This window comes from Dreissena polymorpha, chromosome 2, assembly GCF_020536995.1.
Source record: "Dreissena polymorpha isolate Duluth1 chromosome 2, UMN_Dpol_1.0, whole genome shotgun sequence".
NCBI classification, from domain to species: Eukaryota; Metazoa; Mollusca; class Bivalvia; order Myida; family Dreissenidae; genus Dreissena; species Dreissena polymorpha.
In genome coordinates, this window is record NC_068356.1 from 60,727,546 (window position 1) to 60,747,980 (window position 20,435).

A 20,435-nucleotide genomic window follows, 5' to 3' on the forward strand; every position below is an offset into this window, starting at 1 on the left:
TATGGTCACTATTTGATTAACGTTCTATACATAACCTGTCATAAAGGGTATTTTTTAGCCAGTACTACAATCGGCAATATAGTCTGTATTGTATACATATTCCAACGTCTATTATCGATTCGCTTCCTCAAACTGAACAAATATTTAATGTTTACATCGCAAAACGTAATGCATCCAGTTTCACTTTCGGTTTGGTTGGTTTTGTAAACACCGTAATTTCATCTTAAAAATTGGATGATAGGGTGATTAAATAATAATGGAAAAGTAAATCACTTGGATAATAGGTCAAAATGCAACACAAATTAACGTTAATAGTGCTCTTAATATCAAAGTTTCGGTAAAAAGTTTGGCGCTAGTTCAACGCGCATCGTATACAGCCTCATAACAATAGACTGACAACCTTTTGGGTAGTAAAGTAGTAATACAAGGCAATATGGCGACCGTCAATCTGAACGCATCGGACAGTGGGCTACACCACACCGTCTCTCTGATGTACGTAGGCGGCCGTCATATTGGATTTGGAACTACTTTTGAAAACAAGATGGCGGCCCCAACCATTCAAACACCATGTAAACAAGATAAAATAAAATGCGTCTTTTGTAGCTCGTCAGTATTAAGATTGCATTGTTTAAATAATAATAAATGTAGATCTGCAAATTCTCACAATATATTAACAAACTTGATAAAAGTAAAAGATGCCAGTATTGACATTGAGATCATATTAAATCATATTAAATCATCTGTTTCTGTGCTGTGATTGTATTGACTATATTACAAATTTAAATACAAAAACTGAACTCCTATATGAAAATGTGAGGCAAATCATTCAAAATGTCAAACGAACGAAGCGCGGCCTCCTTTCTCCAAGACAAAAGGTCTCTGACCAGATACTGTTGTCAGTGGAGAAGCTGAAACAACTAAAATTGACAGGTAATTGTAATGTATAAGAGTACTATAGATTACACTGTATTCAAAAATGCGTTGTCAGTCATGTTCCCTGTAGACTGACAAGAAAATCTGAAGCAAATTTATCTGTTGTTCATAAATAATCCTTTAAGTCATGTACAGATGCATCAATAGAAACATACTACAACGTAAAAGTTTTATACAATAAAAATTATTCATAACAGTTTAGCAATATAGTATTTAGCAATTTTAGAAATTTATTTGCTTTAACTTTGTTTTACTGACAATGATTTGTTCAGACTGACAAATTCTGTCAGACCAAATGACTGACAGGTATTTAAAGTTGTCATGAACACTGCAAAAAAACAACAATGATTATAAAGAAACAAAGAACTAATAAACAGTTTTATTGTTGGCTCTTAATCTTTTGTCTGGCGACGCATCTGACTTGCAGAGTTTTATTCATTAAAGCATCGCAAGTTAAAATAGTTGCATTTTTAAAATACAAATATAAATTAATGTTGTCACTAAAAGTAGATTAGATTGCACTTACACATGTAATAATATCAGCATTTATTTAAATAACATAAAATGATGCAGCTGAATAATTATCTTGATCTACTCTTAATAGACAATACACAAGTTACAACCTCTATTTTGTATTATTTTTTTTTACTTTCACCTTTAAAATTTATTTTTCAGACCAAAATTTGTTAAGCATCTGGCCTTGACTTTATTTATAGGCGCATACCTTATTCCATGACACTTGTCCTATGCCAATCATCTTTTAAGAAAAAAAAGTCCAATATCATTCCTTGAAAATTGAATGCTACAGTGTAGCATATATGTATATGTAACCAAGTTCAAACAAGAATATTACTATGATAATACCATTATTCCCTTCAACGAGCATCAGAGCAATCCTTATTTATAATAAAAGACTTATTGGAAAATAAATATAAAAAAAGTGTTCTATTTATTACTAGAGACTTTGCAGTAATCACAGAGGTGTTTCATTTTCAAATCAAACAAACTTTGTTGTTAAGATAGCCAGGCATTAAATACATGTTCCTGTGCAGAAAAATAACTGATAATGAGTTTCATCCACTAAGACACATAATCTTCCAACTTTTATAAATTAATAATCTGTAGACATTAAAAGTTATTCCTAATCAAGTGTACAATATAAAGAAGTGAAACTCCGGCTGCTGGAGTAGTATTGTATTCTCATTATATACAATTAGTTGGTCCTTGATTTCTATTAAAGACTGCATTGTATGATTATAAATTATGTATTAGTCTTAATTAATAGAAGCTTTGTATTTGATTAAGTACATGACCAACATTTGGGCAAATCTTCATGGTTTCTGCTAATTATTGACTGATTTACTTTTCATGCTTTACATTTATTTCATATTTCAAGATATATATCTTTATACCCAAATCAAAACAGTAGATTTTACACCATTTAATTTCCGGTACTGTCAGTACACATTAACACGGTGGATATTTGATGCTGTTTATTTTTTTAATGATTTAAATTAACTTACATACATATATTATAAACTTACTGCTTACTGTTTGTGTATTCTAATAGTCAGAGATACAGAACATTCAGTATGCTTTATGCTTTACAATGTACCATGTTATTGGCTTGTTGATATCATGTATATTTAACTAACATTTTGATGATTTGTTTTATGAAACTTAAAAACAGAATCATCATCACTCAGCACTGGTGACAAAAGAAGCAGAAAACGAATTTCATTTGGAGATGAGCATGGCTATGCAAAACATTCTGTTGAAGAACTCAATGAGAATGAGAATTTTCAAACTGATGCAGAAAACATTGTTAAAAATCCTGAGATTTCTGAAAATTTAACACTTATTGAGAATCAAATGAACTCAGTTGCAAATAAACATAGTGTTTTGTTTCCAAGTGGGTCAAAAACTATGACGGATAAACATTTGTTCAATAGGGCTGTCATTGAATTTAGTAAGACTTGCCCTTTACTTTTTCAGTCATTGTTAATAGCCTTCAGTAAAATTCAAGACCCTGTTTCAAAAATTGCAACACTGGCAACAGTATATGGTATGATATTACACAGCCGAAACAACAAAGTTTCTGGTATACAACGATTGTTCTCAATAGTTGCTCTTGCATACAGTGCAGATAATAGGGTACATGTTAAAATGTTGAAAAATTGTTAATGAATGTTGATATGACCAAGGGTAAGAGTTGGCAATTTTGCATTAAAATTTTAAAAGTTATAATGATGATGTAATTTCTTTTTTTGCATACTATAACAAATCTATTCAAAAAAAAAAAAAAAAACTAAGGAAGAACAGTTAAAAATGCTTAGAACTTTTACCCTTGCAACATGTAGAAAGTTTACTGCATGTGTCTGCATTCCACCCATTTGTTATAATGTTAAAAACATTATACAATGCCTCATTTAACTCTTTCAGTGCGGGAACCGAATTTTGAAGGACTTTGCAAACAGTTTGGATCCAGATGAGACGCCACAGAACATGGCGTCTCATCAGGATCCAAACTGTTTGCTATTCTGATAGTATTCTTTGAAAAAAAAATCGAAGAAAATGCTAATTTTAGAAATTCAGCAGACTACATTTTAGCAGACGACAAATTTCCCAGCATGCAAAGGGTTATTCAATAAAAAAGTAGAACATCCTGCATGCATTTCATTAAAAAAAAGAAGTGGAGTTTTTATCCTTTGATATAGAACAGCTTTTTGGAAAGAAATTCTTCACATGTATTGAATTATGCATATAGCAAACTCTGTATATTATACTATTTCTATTGCATGAAGTTGTTTTTGTTTTAAAATCTTTGTTTTTAGCTCGACTATATATATATATGTACATATAGTGGAGCTTTCCTACTCATCCCCCCTCTCCAACCCTCCACCAAAAAGAATTTATTTTTGAAACATGTAAAAAAAACACAAATATTTATTTCATATTTGAAGGACCATCCCACCCAAGCTATTGCTATCAAACTTGAATTCAGAAATAAAATCTTATTACTTTGTTTTATGTCTTACAAATGTTTAATAGCTTGTGGAAAACATACCTGAACTCAGAATCGTCTATAAAGTACAACTAATTTAAAACATAAGCGATCAATATGTTTCAATTATGGCCCTCTTCCACTTAGAATATGACTATATTATCTTGACATTATTGAATATAAACAATTTCCCCATGATAGCTTACATTATACTGTCAAGCTATCGAATTGTCGAGCGCGCTGTCTCCTGACAGCTCTTGTTATGTTTTATTATGTTGCAGTTTTAGCTCAACGTGGAATAATAATTATGCTCATGGAGAGCTTTAAGGATACTGTTTTGTCTGTCATCTGTCTGTCAGTGCCATTATCTTTTTACCAACCTCTCCTCCTTAACTGCTACCCAGAATTTATTGAAACCTCACAGGAATGATCCTGGGATGACTCTCTCACAAAGTTTTTTAAATTGTTCTGTCTGCTGCATAAGTTGGTCAACAGAGCTAAAAATATATTTTAAAAATCAAAACTTTTTTTTTTCTCTTACTCCTCAAGGCCTAGAGCTTGGATGTTTGGCATGAAACATGGTGTAGTAGGTCTCCACAAAGATTGGATCAAAACTGGGATCAAAATAAGCCCGCCCTGGTTGTTAATGTTTTTCCTGCATGTATATATCAACAATTTCAAGATCTTCCATGAAACTGCAAGGCTTAGAGCCTAGATATTTGGCATGAAACACTATCTGGTAGATGTCTACCATGATTGTTCAAATTATGACTGTGATGTCAAAATTAGCTCCGCCCTGGTGGCCAAAATGTTTTCCTCATATTTATACTGTAAAATCCTCAAACATTTCCTTCTCAAAAGAAACTTAAAGTCCTAGGGCTTTCTGCCAGTGAGACTTAAACTTTATATTGCATTAATTTATTCAGGTTAGCGACACAGGCCCTCTGGGGCCTCTTGTTAAAGTTCTTGTAGACTAGTTTTCCTGAAGAAATATCATGAACTTTATCAGGTTGTTCACTTGGGGGTTTGAATATTTATGTTTTAAAGATACTATTATTTGTAACTTAAAAAAATAAATTAGAAGTGTCAGGCAAAATTTAAGTGTCAAAGAATTAAAGGTTTTTAATTCTAATGAATACATGTAGTTTAAGAGAAATTATTATAATTTGCATATAAAAATAAATTGTAATGTTTCCTTATGTTAATATACATAATTTCTCTAAATAGCTTTACAAACCCTGTACTTATGTTACAACATTAAAACATTAATAGCTCATTAAGACTCATTCACTTAATTCACTAATACATTATTCTTGTACATTCATAAATATTAGCTGTTTGCATACTGTATTATCCATACCCTTGTGTTTATGATAATGTGATGATGCATAATCTATATCATATTAGAAACATTTTATGTGTTTCATCAACAGTTAAAACAGTAACAACATTACAGAGGCATATCGAAGCTATTTACCTAAAAAGCAGATATTCAAAAACACAATGCCCCAGTTACAGGAATACAAAATCACGAGGAACAATACTTTATTGACAAACTCATTTTAGAAATATATCTAAAACTTCACAAAAGATTATTCCCAATAATGTCCAAATTGAGCTTGAACTTATGCCCCACAGTGAATTTTTTACACAGATGTTTTGTTATTATTGTGTCTATTATTGTCAGTGAGCATGCATATAGCAGTATGCTAAAGTACATTTCATTCACAAGTATTTTACTGCTTACTGGGATTTTCTTGTGTCCGCGACAAGTGATCAGTGGACAACTTTTTACAATTCTTAAAATACAAATTTTTCAGATATGTTTGAAATTAAGCAAACGTATAGTCAATACTTTTTAATCAATACTTTTTTCTGCAAATATGATACAGAATTAGCTGTCAATATATATGCCCCTTTAATGTTAAAAAATATATCTGTATTAGTTTTGCTTTTTAACAATCTGAATGCATATTTTCAGTTGCTGACAAAGCTGAACACTGTCCATCTTACACTGACAGAGCACTCAAAGAGAAACCTCATCAATCTATATGGAGAAGAGGCTGAAGAGAGAATTCTCAAAGCTGTGTCAGCAGGAAATGATGGAAAATTAAATGGAGACAACTTGGATATTCGGTAGTTTTAATTTCTTTCTTTAAATTTAATATCATATAACTCATACTTTGTATAAAAAAAGAGTATATATTTTTATCCATTTACAAATATTATCAGTTACCTTTACATTTAACATAATAATGTATTGTTGAGTTTTTATACAAAATAAAATAATATCTCAATGTCAATATCATTTGACAACATTCAACCAAAAACGTATTGACTGAAAAATATAGGCATTGTAATGTATAGTATCTAGTTATATATAGGTTCATTAACATTTATAATTAATACACAAATTCTTGTTCCACAGAGTTCAAACCAATGATGTCAGATTATCATCAAAGGACAAGGATTACCACTTCTTTGCATCAGACTTCACAATAGATAGGGTGAACTTGACAGGTCTGAGTAAAGTGACTCCAAGTAAAGAAAACATTAACTTGTCAGTCAAAGACTTTGTTCCAAGCCAAGAGGAGTACACATACTTTACAGACTCACTTAAACTCCTTATAGCCAGAGATCTTCTGAAATTAAATGGTTTCAAATGGATGAAAGGTGTTGTTCCGTTTTTCATATTCCTCACGATTTTGAAGAAGACATGGCTAAAAAATCCAAGATATTTGTTCTTCCTGTCAGTCTAAACAACGAATCATCTTATCAAGACTGTATTCACATAATGGATGAATATGAACAGTACATCAACAGATGGTACTCGAAAACTGGAAGAGGTATTTTGTTATATTTAATTTAATTTATGTGCTATAGATATATATGTTACCTGTCAAGATTCATGAACACCTTGTACATGTAGTTTTTACTTTTTTAAGTCAGTGTTGTTTCTTTTTCATTAAAAAACTGCATTTTGTTGTTAAAAGGAAATTTGTTTTAAACATCAGTCTATTATAATAGTATTAAGGAAATTGCATTAATTTATACATATATGAATACTGGTATGTGTTATTATAAACTAGGAGCAGAGCTGTCTGCATTAAGGGTGCCTGTCGGTGGAGATCAGTTGACACGCGTAAGACTTGAGGGAGCAAAGTCATTGAGAGCTGGAGCCCACACTACTTCAGAACGATTTGATCATCTTGATCCAGTCATTATTGAGATGTTCCACACACTACAAGATTATCTTGAAGTATGTCCTGTTCACTATTCTTGTTTTGTGTCTTTTAAGGATTATGAATATTATTAGAAGAAATGTAAAAAATATGTGAATGAAATGTTTATTTCGCTTTTGAAATATCTCTTGTGTTTGCTCTTTTAACTTAATTATTTTTATGTACATAATTACAGAAGCTGTGTAAGAAATTTTTGGACTTTGGCAAGGCAAGAGACCCAGGCACACTAGCCAACCTGAAGATAGCAATTCAAAGGGTTAATGTGAATGGGAATGTAAAAAGCCGTTTTAAGGTAATTTAAAAAATTCATGAGTAACATTAAGAAACAATTTGTTTCCACGAATAACACTAAGAAACAGATTAAATGGACATGCTATTGTGAAAAAAAAGAAGATATATTATAAGATTTAATTTTGGGAACAAACAAGTAACCCAATTTGAATATTTTTTAGGCTCATGAGGACTTCATTATCACATGTGGTACCAGTTACCTGTATTCATACATCTTATCAAAGTTCAACATGGAGACCCTGGAGGACTTCCCCAAACACCCTGCTATCAAAGAGTCCATCAATATGTGGACGGTCGAACCAAAACGCAAGGTCTTCAACAAGATAATGGACGAGGTTTTGTCTGACCTTTTCATTCCGTTTGAGGTTGAGGTAAATACTGCATTTTCTTCATATTTTTTTCATATAACAAACACCCATTGCTGATATTTTTAAGGCAAGACTTTGCCGACTATTTTGGTATTTTAAGCTGACACATATCACACAAATATGAAAAAGATTTAATTGAAGCTTGCCAAACTGTTTGGCTCCTTCGCAGATAATTCAAAACATTTATGTAACATTTTTACTGTATTACGGCTACAAAAATAATGTCTTTTTAATAATGCCTGTTTATGTTAATAGCACTTCAAACATAAATTATATTTCATTGTTTTTTTTACTGTTTACATGTATAGAGGTATTGGTTTGCACTGAGTTTTATTTTTGCATAAGACTTGATCTTCTTTTTTTTATAGTTTCATCCATTCATATCAAGCCACCCTTAGAACATGTTTTCTTTTCCTTAAATTGAGTGTCATTTATCTGCTAATTTTCTTCAAGGAACCGGATGAAAGAGTCACCATCACAGTCCAGAACCAGAAGTTTGAAGTTGCTGTTGAACATAGTGCAATGTTAAAAATACCCTTAATCATAAACAATGCCAGGTACACAGTAGCTGTGTCAACAACTGACATCAGGAAAGGTGTAACAGTGCAAGTTGGTGGTGTTGCCCTCAATCTGAAGTCGTCACATGAAGACGGAGACAACACATTGAAAACATATGCAGTAAATTTTCTTCAGTGGTATTTTTCTGTCATACAAATGAAAGATGCCATAAGAGAAGGGGATATGAGACGTGTAAACATTACACTTAAACATATGGTACCATTCTTCTACAGTCATTCTGTTTTGTCCAAGTACATGGTTGAATGCATTGACTATATTTTGAAAACGGAGCACACTCTATCACCATACATGTCCCTGAAAGTTCGTGCAGCAACTTTTGTGAATCCAAAAGGAAGAAAAGGAAAAAACAAAGCTGCAGATATGCAGAAAGAAAATGAAGTAAAATACCTGAAAAACCTCATCCGTTCTTTAGGTGCAAACAAAACAGAAAAATCTATTGTAGGTATCACTAAAGCCGGCCCAGTCATGCTAGAAATTGCAGAAAATTTTGATGAAATGACTGGATCAAAAACAGTGAAAACCACTCACAAATTGAAAAGCAAAGAGATTGACATTGAAGTTCTGACCAATAAACTCGTGGGTTTACGATTATGGGATCAGGATAAACCAAGTATGTTGCCGACTCGCTTTCAAAGTCTCCCTTTGCATTTGATCGCAAAGTGTTCAAAACAACTGTCATGTCTAAAATACAGAGACTGTTAATGGATGTTCCAACTGTTGAGAATGATGAAGATGAGTAGATGTGTGATTATAATTGTCTCTCTTAAAGGGTGCGCAGGACATTTGTTATTCCCATTCCACTGATTGTAAACATTAAAGAGATTCATCTTCAGGCATTCATCAGTTAGCAAACATTGAAGAGATTCATCTTCAGTCATGAATCACTTGATTTTGAAAATCCATTCACTTTTCAAATTATTTTGCACAATCATGTTTATTTTGCAATATTTGATACTTTTGTATTGTACAGTACATAAAAATTAGCTTCCTGTGTTAAAGATTTAATTTTTGAGGGAAAAAAATACATGGTCAGATGAATTAAATATTTTGAATCTTGGCAATTTAACGTTTAAGTGTGTTTGACTGGAATTTGGCTTATTCAACTTTTGAAGCAGAACAACTTCAAAATAATATGTAAGACTGTTGTGTACTTCAAGAAAATATTTGTTGAAATAACATTTTTTCAATATTTTCTAACATTGTGTTAAGTATGATTACTTTTACAGACAATTATGAATGAATATCATCCCAAGACAACACTTTTAGAACATTATTATGCCCCCCGGATTGAATGATCGGGGGCATATTGTTTTTGGCCAGTCTGTCACTTTTGAAATATTGAACATAGCAACTTGATATTTGGCATGCATGTGTATCTCATGAAGCTGCACATTTTGAGTGGTGAAAGGTGAAGGTCATCCTTCAAGGTCAAAGGTAAATTTAAAAAAAGCGGCCCATAAGGGGGCATTGTGTTTCTGACAAACACATCTCTGTTTAAGGATACGTTCACATATAGCGCGTTTTCTTCTTCATTATACTCCCACAGTCAAAGTTTAGGGGGGTATATAGGAGTGAAATTTTGTCAGTATGTCAGTCCATATATCAACCTTTGGGTCAATCACGCTATAATCTTTGTATATACTGCTTATTACTGTTGCTGTTAGAACGTAAAATAAATGGTGATGTGCTTAAAATCACCAAACATGTAAATAAGTTTTTCTTATTTTGTGAAGACAACGTGCAAAATATTCTGTGTCAATGCGGCATGTGGTGGTATTTGTCATGTCTGTGACAAAGCTCTAGTTCCATTTTGTTTTCTGTTAGGATCATTTTCTACATAGACAGAAGCTAGTACACATGTCAATTGAAAAGAAAACGAATTGTAATTAGTAAATTAAGAAATAGTAAACCCCACTGAGGGTCATATGGCTTCAGTCCATATACAGTTTGTGACTGCCTGGCTGGTCACTATAATGCAATTGGGACCAAAGTGGAGTTTAATATGTCTTATATTACACTGAAGAGGTTTCCCTGCACCACTGTACAGTGTTGTATGATTGTTTATGGAATAGAACCTAAATATACAAATTAAATCCCGAAGTTTGTAGCCCTGCAGTACATCTGCAATGTTGTAATAAATATAATTTTAGAATAGAAATACTGGTTCTTTTAGATTTGAATAATGTTGTTTTCACTTCAAGAAACAACTTATTGGCTTTCTAAACATTTATTTACATTTGAATATTTTGTAAGTTATGACAACTAATGTTTAACAATAACAGAAATAAATATTTTATTATTTTACTCCTCAGAGATATTAGTCCTTCTATATCTATATTTTTGGTTAATTTAATGCAAATTGAGTGGTCCATATACTCTCAAGTTTCATTATGGCATTTTACAGACTGAAACCGGTTATATACATGTAGATATAGAAGGACCATTATCTCTGAGGTGTAATATTGTTATATATACATAACAATTTGTAATTATATACATTATAATGATGGATTTTAACAGTTTTTATATCTCATTGGAACAAATATACTTATTTAGTTAAAATGTTACTAATATAAATAATGTATTTTAGGTCTTGACAACTCATGCAAATTATGAATGATAACACTTTTACAGTTACACAAGTGAATACATGAATATATACCTATGTCCGTATTTTTTTGGTTTCAATGGTTTATATTTTATGCTCAATAAAACAATTTGAATATCCTTGTATCTTGTTTCCTGTTTTCTCTTAACAAGAGGGCCAAGATGGCCCCAGTTCGCTCACCTGAGAGGAGCCGGTTCATTCAATCTTTACCAAACCTCAAACTTGACCTAGATATTGTCCAGACAAACATCCTGGTCAAGTTTCATCATTATTGAACCAAAACTCAGGCATATGGAGTGTTTTTGTAAGATTTGACCTGGTGACCTATATTTTGAGTTGACCCCCCCCCCCCCAACTTACCAAACATCAAACTTTGCTTACAAAAATAAATATGACCAAGATTTATAAAATCTGAAACAAAATTGTGACCTCTAGAGTGTTAACAAGGATTTTGTATAATATAATGAAAATTTGGACAATCTAAGGGCAATAATTATGGCATTAATTATGTGATATATATAAAACCAATTTTTGTACCAAGTTTCATGATGATTGGGCAAAAAAAGGGATTTCGAGAGTGTTCACAAGCTTGTTTTCCTATATAAATATAAGAAAACTGCCCCCCCCCACCCTGCAGCCATGTTATTCAACTGACCGGAACCATTTTCGAACTCAACCCTCATATCAAGGAAAGAAATTTTTTGACCAAATTTCATGAAAATTGGGCCAAAAATGTGACTCTTTCTAGAGTGTTCACATGTTTCACTATATACATATAGAGATAAATGCCCCGCCCAATGGCGGCCTTGTTTGTTCACCGATCTGGACCATTTTCGAACTCGTCCGAGATATCAATAAAACCAATGTTTTGACCAACTTTCATGATGATTGGGCGAAAATTGTGACTTATAGAGTGTTTACAAGGTTTCTCTATAGCCAAACAAGGAATACTGCCCCACTGGCGGCCATGATTTTCAACATACCGGAACCACTTTTGAACTCGACCAACATATCATTATGGCAAACATTTTGACAAAGTAACATGAAGATTGGGCATGAAATGTGACTTCAACAGTGTTTACAAGGGTTTTCTTTTTTTTGACCTAGTGACCTAGTTTTTGACCTAGCATGACCCAGTTTCGAACTTGATCGAGATATCATTAAGACAAATCTTCTGACCAAGTTTCATGAAGATCCAACATGAAATGTGACCTATAGTGTTTACAAACCAAATGTGGACGACGGACAGACGCAAGACAGACGAAGACCGGTCACAAAAGCTCATCTGACCAATCAGGTGAGCTAAAAAGATATATGATTGGCACAAATTACCAAAGATGGCAGAAAATTATAATTAATATTTTTTGTTCGAATGACAAAGTACAAAAAGTATGCAACTATTAACATGAAGCATTCATTTGTCTATTGTCATGCAAGGAGCATTGCAGCAAGCATCAACTTAACCTGTGTTTCTGAGATTTGTAGAAAAAAGGCAAATCATTGATAACAAGAGTGCCAAACTGTCACAAGATACGCCCGTTTGAAGGTTTTGGACAACTTGATAACTTTACCATGACCCATATTTGAACTTGACCTACATATCATCTAGACACAACTTCTGACCAAATTTGGTGAAGATCAGATGAAAACTACTTCAATTAGAGAGCGGACACCATGCTTAATGCTTGAAATGCACTAAGTGACCTCGTGATCTAGTTTTTGACCCGACATGACCCATATTTGAACTTGACCTAGATATTGTCTAGACACAACTTCTGACCAAATGTGGTGAAGATCGGATGAAAACTACTTCAATTAGAGAGCCGACACCATGCTAAATGCTTGAAATGCACTAAGTGACCCCGTTACCTAGTTTTTGACCCGGCATGACCCATATTCGAACTTGACCTAGACATTGTCCAGATACAACTTCTGACCAAGTTTGGTGAAGATTGGAAAAAAACTAATTCAATTAGAGAGCGGACACCATGCTTAATGCTTGAAATGCACTAAGTGACCCTGTGACCTAGTTTTTGACCCGGCATAACCCATATTCGAACTTGGCCTAGATATCAACTAGATGCAACTGCTGACCAAGTTTGGTGAAGATCGGATGAATACAATTTGAATTAGAGTCCGGACAAAGTAAAATGCACTAATTGACCCTTTGACCTAGTTTTTGACCCAGCATGACCCATATTCGGACTTGACCTAGATATCAACTAGATGCAACTACTGACCAAGTTTGGTGAAGATCGGATGAATACAATTTGAATTAGAGTCCGGACAAAGTGGCGCCGTTGAAAATGCACTAATTGACCCTATGACCTAGTTTTTGACCCGGCATGACCCATATTCGAACTTGGCCTAGATATCAACTAGATGCAACTGCTGACCAAGTTTGGTGAAGATCGGATGAATACAATTTGAAATAGAGTCCGGACAAAGTGGCCCCTTTGAAAATGCACTTATTGACCCTATGACCTAGTTTTTGACCCGGCATGACCCATATTCGAACTTGGCCTAGATATCAACTAGATGCAACTGCTGACCAAGTTTGGTGAAGATCGGATGAATACAATTTGAATTAGAGTCCGGACAAAGTGGCGCCGTTGAAAATGCACTTATTGACCCTATGACCTAGTTTTTGACCCGGCATGACCCATATTCGAACTTGGCCTATATATCAACTAGATGCAACTGCTGACCAAGTTTGGTGAAGATCGGATGAATACAATTTGAAATAGAGTCCGGACAAAGTGGCCCCTTTGAAAATGCACTTATTGACCCTATGACCTAGTTTTTGACCCGGCATGACCCATATTCGAACTTGGCCTAGATATCAACTAGATGCAACTGCTGACCAAGTTTGGTGAAGATCGGATGAATACAATTTGAATTAGAGTCCGGACAAAGTGATGCCTTCCGCCCGCCGCCCGCCGCCAAGGGGTTTCACATAATACGTCCCGTATTTTATACGGGCGTATAAAAAGGACACAGATATATCACAACAGCTTGCACTGGAAGTGAACTTTTTTCACCAAACATATCCAATTCAAAACAATACCATAAGTGGATTGTTTCCACAGACATGTACAAGGAAGACTGACAAAAAAGTTTTTGTTTTACAGGCCTTTTTTTCTTTAGTCAGATGTAGTTGAAGAGTATGGTTTAAAAGCTTCAAATCTCAAGTTATAACAATAATTATTTTACCCACATTATCTCGTAAACCGTTTAGGCCAATTTGGTAAAACTAGACAGGAACATTCCTGGTACATGTATGAAGCTTATTCAAACCACAAGGTCTAGAGCATAGATATTTGGCAAGAGTATAATGGTAAAGAGCACATTTCTAGTGGAACTCTACCAAGGTTGTTCAAATTATGCACAGTGGTCAAAATAAGCCACACCCTAAGGAATGATGTATTAAACTTACTTGTTTAAAGTAAAAACTAAAAGAATCTCCAAAACCACTTAATTATATTTTGCCATCAAACATCGTCTAGCAGACCTCCACCATGTTTGTTCAAATGTTATGCCACTGGGGTCAAATTTAGCTCCGCTCAGGGGTAAAAATTTCCGTATATGTTTAAAGAAAAAAAGATATCTCTGAAACCACAAGGTCAAGAGCATAAATTTTTGGCTCGAAACTTTGTCAAGTAGACCACTATGAAGATTGTTGAAATAAAAGCCCCGAATTATAAATTAGTCCAGCCCTGGGGGTGGCCAATGCATTTTCCATATATGTATATGGTAAACACTTCAAACATGTCTTCTTCAAAACCGTGAAAGACCTTGAGTATAGATATTTGACATGAAACATTTTCTAGTGAACCTCTACCGAAATTTTTAAATTACATCCATATAAGAATATGGTAAAAGCCTCCATAATTCAGGGATTTCACAGATTTAAAAAAAACCAGCACTCAACATGACCCAAGGCTTCAAAATTTCAGGGGTCAAAATGAAAATGATTGGGGTCAATATACTCAAGTATCTTGAAATTTGTTCCTTTACGAGTGTTTACTATTTTGTAAAATCTTATTTATATGTATCATGGTGAAAAGCATTTTTTGTAGCATACATCTCATTTCTTGACTTTTAAAAAGTTGGATTATGAAAAACAAATGTCTCAAAATGATGCAAGGCTATTGTTTTGCTGGAGTCAAAAATGAGAAATTGCAATTTGCTTGCATCAAAACGCAGGATTTTGCTTCGATTGAAATTCCTGTAAATGTAGAATAAAGTGCTAATGAAGATGCCTGTCAGTGCATTGTATTCAGGTTTGCAATCTATAATGGTGACAATTAAAAAAAAAAGTACTATCAATTTGCTTTGAATTTTTCTCTACAATTCTTACAACAGTTTTCTTTTGTTCCACTATACAAAACATTGTCAAACCCAAAATATTTCACCAACTGAAGTCGAAGACATGTTTCAGTGTTTTGACAAAAATCAACCATTTCTTTGGTCATTCCTTTTCTATTAGATGCAATATCACTATTATTAAAAAATAGCACAGCTGAGGACTGTTGTCCGGTACGGCCTGCCCTTCCTATTTCTTGCAGATAGTTTTCAAGACAAACTGGAGGCCTCATATGCATAACTCTCTCAACAGAAGGAGCATTTAACCCCATTCCCAAGGCCACTGTTGCCAAAATGAGGCGTGTGGTTGGAGTTCTTTTACACAGGTCTGTAATAATATGCTTTTTCATGTCTGCTGTGTAATCAGTATGAAATTGCGCAAACAATTTTCCTTTAATGTACTGTTCAATACTTGATAACAATAGCCCAGCACCTCAAGATTTTCAATATAAGCTATTGTTAATGGGAATTTTTCCATTTTATTGTCCAGTTCATGAGCTAAAGGTTCAATAAAGGAATTATATTACTCCACTTTCCTAATATTTGGAGGTCTATTCCTTACATCAATGAAGATGTTTGGCCGGTCTGGATTAACAGCAACAACAGTAACATTTTTATACATTAGCGACTGTGCTAGGGTATTAATACTTTCTGGTTTAGCTGTTGCTGTTAGGGCCACATGGGCAATCTGTGGGTGTAGGCAGGTCAATTCTCCCAACCTTTCAAATTTAGGTCTAAATTCTGGTCCCCTGCAACGAGATATATTTATTTATGTAATTTACAATGCTGTACTTTCTGCGTATGAATGCATGATTTACCAAGCACTTTGATGGCCTTGTTGTTTTAAATGCCTGCAGTTTGAAACAAATACATCAATATCATGACTTCATAAGTTTAATATATTTCTTCACAAATCATGAACATTTATATAAACACTTTGACAGCAATTATCAGATTCTGACACATATTTTACCACAATTGTGCAGGGCTCGCGCTGTCGTTCGCCACTTGAGCCATTTGCGAAAATATTGAGAATTTGGCTCAAGAAAAATCTGATTTGCGAAAATGCTAAAATCTCGTAAAATTTCATTAAAACAGCCGCCATTTTAACCCGAAACTGGTTTTCTATATTTTTCTCTATGTTTCAATGAAAGTATTCGCAATTTGAAATGTGAACGAAAACCGGTCTGCACCTGTATCAAGACATCGTTTGACCTTATTGTTATTGAAGTGCACATGGTAGCTGGCCAATCAAAACTGAGCTCGCTTACACATAAAATGACGTTGTGAATGAAACATAAAAATGGGTGGAGCTTTGAATACACAGTTAATATTGTCGTCTGCAAACAAAATAGCGGCCAGTCGCAAATGTCGTATTATAAAATTAAAAATGAAAATAAGCCTGACAATAAATTAATTATTTCCAAGCTGACTATCGATCTAAATTAAAGAGTGATAATTAAATAATTAGTTCTATGTCGTTGATGTTACAACTTCTGCCGATTTTCGATTGAAATGAAAAGGTGATAATTAATTAATTTGATCGTTTTACTCACACACTATGCTAACTAACAGCGGCGTATTTTAATAAAAAGGAAAACCTGAAAAACAAGCGCGGTTTAATTGCAATTAAAGTTTAATTAAAGTTACTTATTTGTAACACATAAGAAAAGTAATTCATATCGTCTACAATATAAATTTGGAAGTAACCACTTTGTCCGTACTTGTGGGCTGGTAAAAAACAGCGCAAAATAATAATGAAATAATAATGATACATGTCATGACTTTGTGCTGTATGAAAATATCTCTATTACTATAAAAATTGTGATGTGATGTATATTATGATATGTGACATGTGCCTGTCGTCATTAAAAGAAATATGAAAAATCTACAGTATATATTGTTATTTGAAACAAAAGAAAACTGGTTGGCAATAGGCCCAAAACGCACCACAGACAATCTAGGATCCAAATTTTTTTCGGGAGGGGGGGGGATGGGCATGTCCCCGGACTCCCCTAGATCTGGGTGGCTCAAAGATATTTTGGGCCAGCGCTATCCCTGTTGTGGAAATTGTACAGGATTTTAGACCACTATAGGAAAATAAAGATTAATTGTTAAAATAATTTAAGGATAAATAATAAATTTGTCAAACTATGGAAAGAAATAACTAGGAAAATGTAGGGAAATGAATGACCTGCTAAGCTAAATTAGTGTCATAGCTTTGTCAACATGAATTTTAGGGTAACATGCCCTTGTGAAATATGTTCCCCTTGTGATAGTTAAGATGCATACCAAATTTGGACCAAAAGATTAAGCGACATGGATGCCCCTGACAAAGAGAGGGTCACGAAATTAGCTCCATTTTGTTGAGCTAAAAAGAGAGCTAATATGATTTTATTCATATATTGATATTATGAGGTTTAAAACAAACTTGCCATTCCAATATCATGTGGACCTCATCAATAACAATGCCGCAAAGGTGCTCTTGGTAATTCTTTGATCTGATCATCTTGGCAATGGCTTTGCTTTGGAACAAACACTCTGGGTGTGTATAGATGATGTGGTATTTTCCATCCATCAGTTCCTTCATTGTGACTTCTTTAGGAAGAATCACCTTGTCTGAAACAGGATAATACATTTCTTAAAGGACATGTACTATATAAAATTTTTACAATATCCAGTCAGCATGAGTGCATGTTAATAATACCCATACTATATTGCGATGCAGTACAGCTATTTTTTTCCTTCTTTGTAAAGTACCGGAAAATGGCACTTTCCCAATCTGGGAAAAAATGACATATTTCCCAAATGAAGGTTAATTTTTTATTTTTTTTTAATGAACTTTAATTAATTTACTTATGCAGCTCTATGGCTAGAACCTTAGTAAATATAATATTAACAACTAGACATCAGTTATTCTCAATTTTAAGGTATTTGTTAGCAAAAATTCAAATACACTGATTTCCTAAATTGAAGATTTCATATGGCGATTTTTCCCAATTTCAAAGTTTTCACGACTAGATTTTTCCCAATTTTGAGGTTTTCACGACTTTAATTTTTCCCAATTGGACTGGTACGGGTACTTTTCACAATAGGACAAAAAACGCTGCAATAACATAAATTCTTTAAAAACACAAATTGTTTTCCTTCCAATCCTGCTCACAACAAATAAGTATTAACAATTTTATTGGATTTGTAATTGTTATTGATAAAAACTACAGTATATATCTTTTTTTTTTATTTAGCTTTCTTTGCTTTTACAAAAGCATCCAAACATTACAAGCACTCATATACCATAGCTTATTTTAAAGAAAATCAAAGTAAAAAATGGGCTTAACTCTCAAAAAATATAGCTGTAAGAGTAAATTCTGTTTACATACACATACATGGATGATCAACAAATATTCTGTCTATGTTCATCTAAAGGACAAAGCTAGCACAATAGCCTGACATTTTTTTTTTTAAACCCATCAATAATAAAAACAGACTAGTCAAAATAAATAGGCTCATTTTGTTTCTATTCCCAAATACATAGGCTAGATTTCTTCAAATGTTCTTAACATGTTGCATATAGAATAACACCATTTGAGATTTTTTTATATGTGGTTTACCATCGCAATCCGTGTCTTCCATGTCTTCTTCAGCATCAAAAGTTGTCGCTCCAGAACCACTGTATGATAAGGAACATGCCATGATCCCTTTGGCACGCAACTCCCGCACCTTACAATACAAATGTTGTTACATAAAAATACATTCTAATGTTGAAAAAAGTTTAACCTCTAACTTTTATTGATAGTTTATTTTAAAACTTATAACAAGTTTGAACAAATATAAATGATAAAAGACTAAGAACTAAACATTAAAGTACATGTTATCATGAATCACTGACTGCAATTCGATCTTCATAAACCATAAAATGCACAATATTTTGCCCCTAAACATACTGCTTTTTGTATATGCAACCAATAACACAGGTTTAAGTTGCAGATCATAGAACAGGTAACATGCTAAATAGCTTGCTTATTTTAGAAGTATTTCATTACCTGTTCTTCCATTATTGCATTGATTGGTGCAATGACAATAACTATCATAGGCTTTGACTTTCCGAACTTCTCCTGAGAAAAGAAAGAATAAAAAGTTCACAACATTGCCAACAGAAAAAGTTCAGACACTTATTAGTTCATTTTGTTTTGAATATTTATAACTAAATTATCCTAAGTATGGTTTTAGGAGTCCGCATCAAAAATCAGTTAAAACTGTTTTGTAAATTGCTACACTGTCTCAATGTCTCAGTTGGTTTTTCCATTAGCGGGATGATAATTATTAAATTTTAATTGTAAATTCAATACAGATTATAGCACAGGTACATGTTTTACTAGTCACGACCCCCAACACATAATTATACATATTATAATGGGCATAAGTTGTGATATCAGTAGGCACCAAACTAAAGTTTGTTTTTGTTACTGCCATATTAGTTAAAATTCCTATTAATAAGAGGTTGATAATAATACACAATATCTAATAATTTCGACTAAATCATTAACCCATTTATGCCTAACATCCTGAAAAAAGGACATTGCAAACAGCGTAGACCCAGATGAGACGCCGCATAAAAATGTGGTGTCTCATCTGGGTATGCGCTGTTTGCTTAAAAAGAATTTCTTTATGAAATAATCAAATATTCTCAATATAGAAATAAATATACTTGACATCCCTTATTTTGGAAATAAATTGATCCAATTTAGAAGGATGAGAGGGTTAACTAGGTATAAATGGGTTAATGAAATCGATCGTGATTGCAAAATGAAATTTTTGTAGACGTACTGCCATCAAATATGGGAGCATCTGGAACAGCAAACTTTTACCAAAACCAGTTGGTAGGACTGCTATTGTGTCTTTTCCATCGAACACAGCTTGAAGAACATCTAGCTGTTGCTGCTTAAGCTCAATGTTAGCTTTCAATTTCGTCAATGACACTTTCACGCAATGTTCAAACGACGCCATTGTTGTTGTTGTGAGAACTATATTTTTGATGTAATATC

At 33.4% G+C, this 20,435-nt stretch overlaps 2 protein-coding genes, 1 long non-coding RNA gene and 1 pseudogene across 4 annotated transcripts in view; 1 reads left to right on the top strand and 3 right to left on the bottom strand.

Moving 5' to 3' along the window:
• Positions 1–20,435, bottom strand: part of LOC127867213 (uncharacterized) — a 48,795-nt gene that overhangs the window by 12,863 nt on the left and 15,497 nt on the right. The window lies entirely within an intron of this gene.
• Positions 1,082–11,144, top strand: LOC127867205 (uncharacterized; annotated as a pseudogene).
• Positions 12,133–15,298, bottom strand: LOC127867224 (uncharacterized). Its single transcript, XR_008043369.1, has 3 exons — positions 13,822–15,298; positions 13,510–13,665; positions 12,133–13,353 (listed from the first exon to the last, which is right to left on the bottom strand). It is a non-coding gene; the product is annotated as an uncharacterized LOC127867224 (long non-coding RNA).
• LOC127867215 (uncharacterized) lies at positions 15,840–20,412 on the bottom strand. The gene is made up of 5 exons (XM_052408261.1): positions 20,218–20,412; positions 19,434–19,505; positions 19,002–19,110; positions 17,826–18,009; positions 15,840–16,139 (listed from the first exon to the last, which is right to left on the bottom strand). Exons 1-5 carry the CDS (start codon positions 20,395–20,397, stop codon positions 15,914–15,916), a joined length of 771 nt encoding a protein of 256 aa, XP_052264221.1. The 5' UTR covers positions 20,398–20,412; the 3' UTR covers positions 15,840–15,913.

Excerpts from the sequence above, each read along its gene's own strand:
- LOC127867215 (XM_052408261.1), bottom strand. The coding sequence starts at position 20,397 with ATGGCGTCGTTTGAACATTGCGTGAAAGTGTCATTGACGAAATTGAAA. Across the intron at positions 19,111-19,433 it reads ATGCAATAATGGAAGAACAG|GTGCGGGAGTTGCGTGCCAA; the intron begins GTAATGAAATAC and ends TTGTATTGTAAG. Across the intron at positions 18,010-19,001 it reads GGAAGACACGGATTGCGATG|ACAAGGTGATTCTTCCTAAA; the intron begins GTAAACCACATA and ends ATCCTGTTTCAG.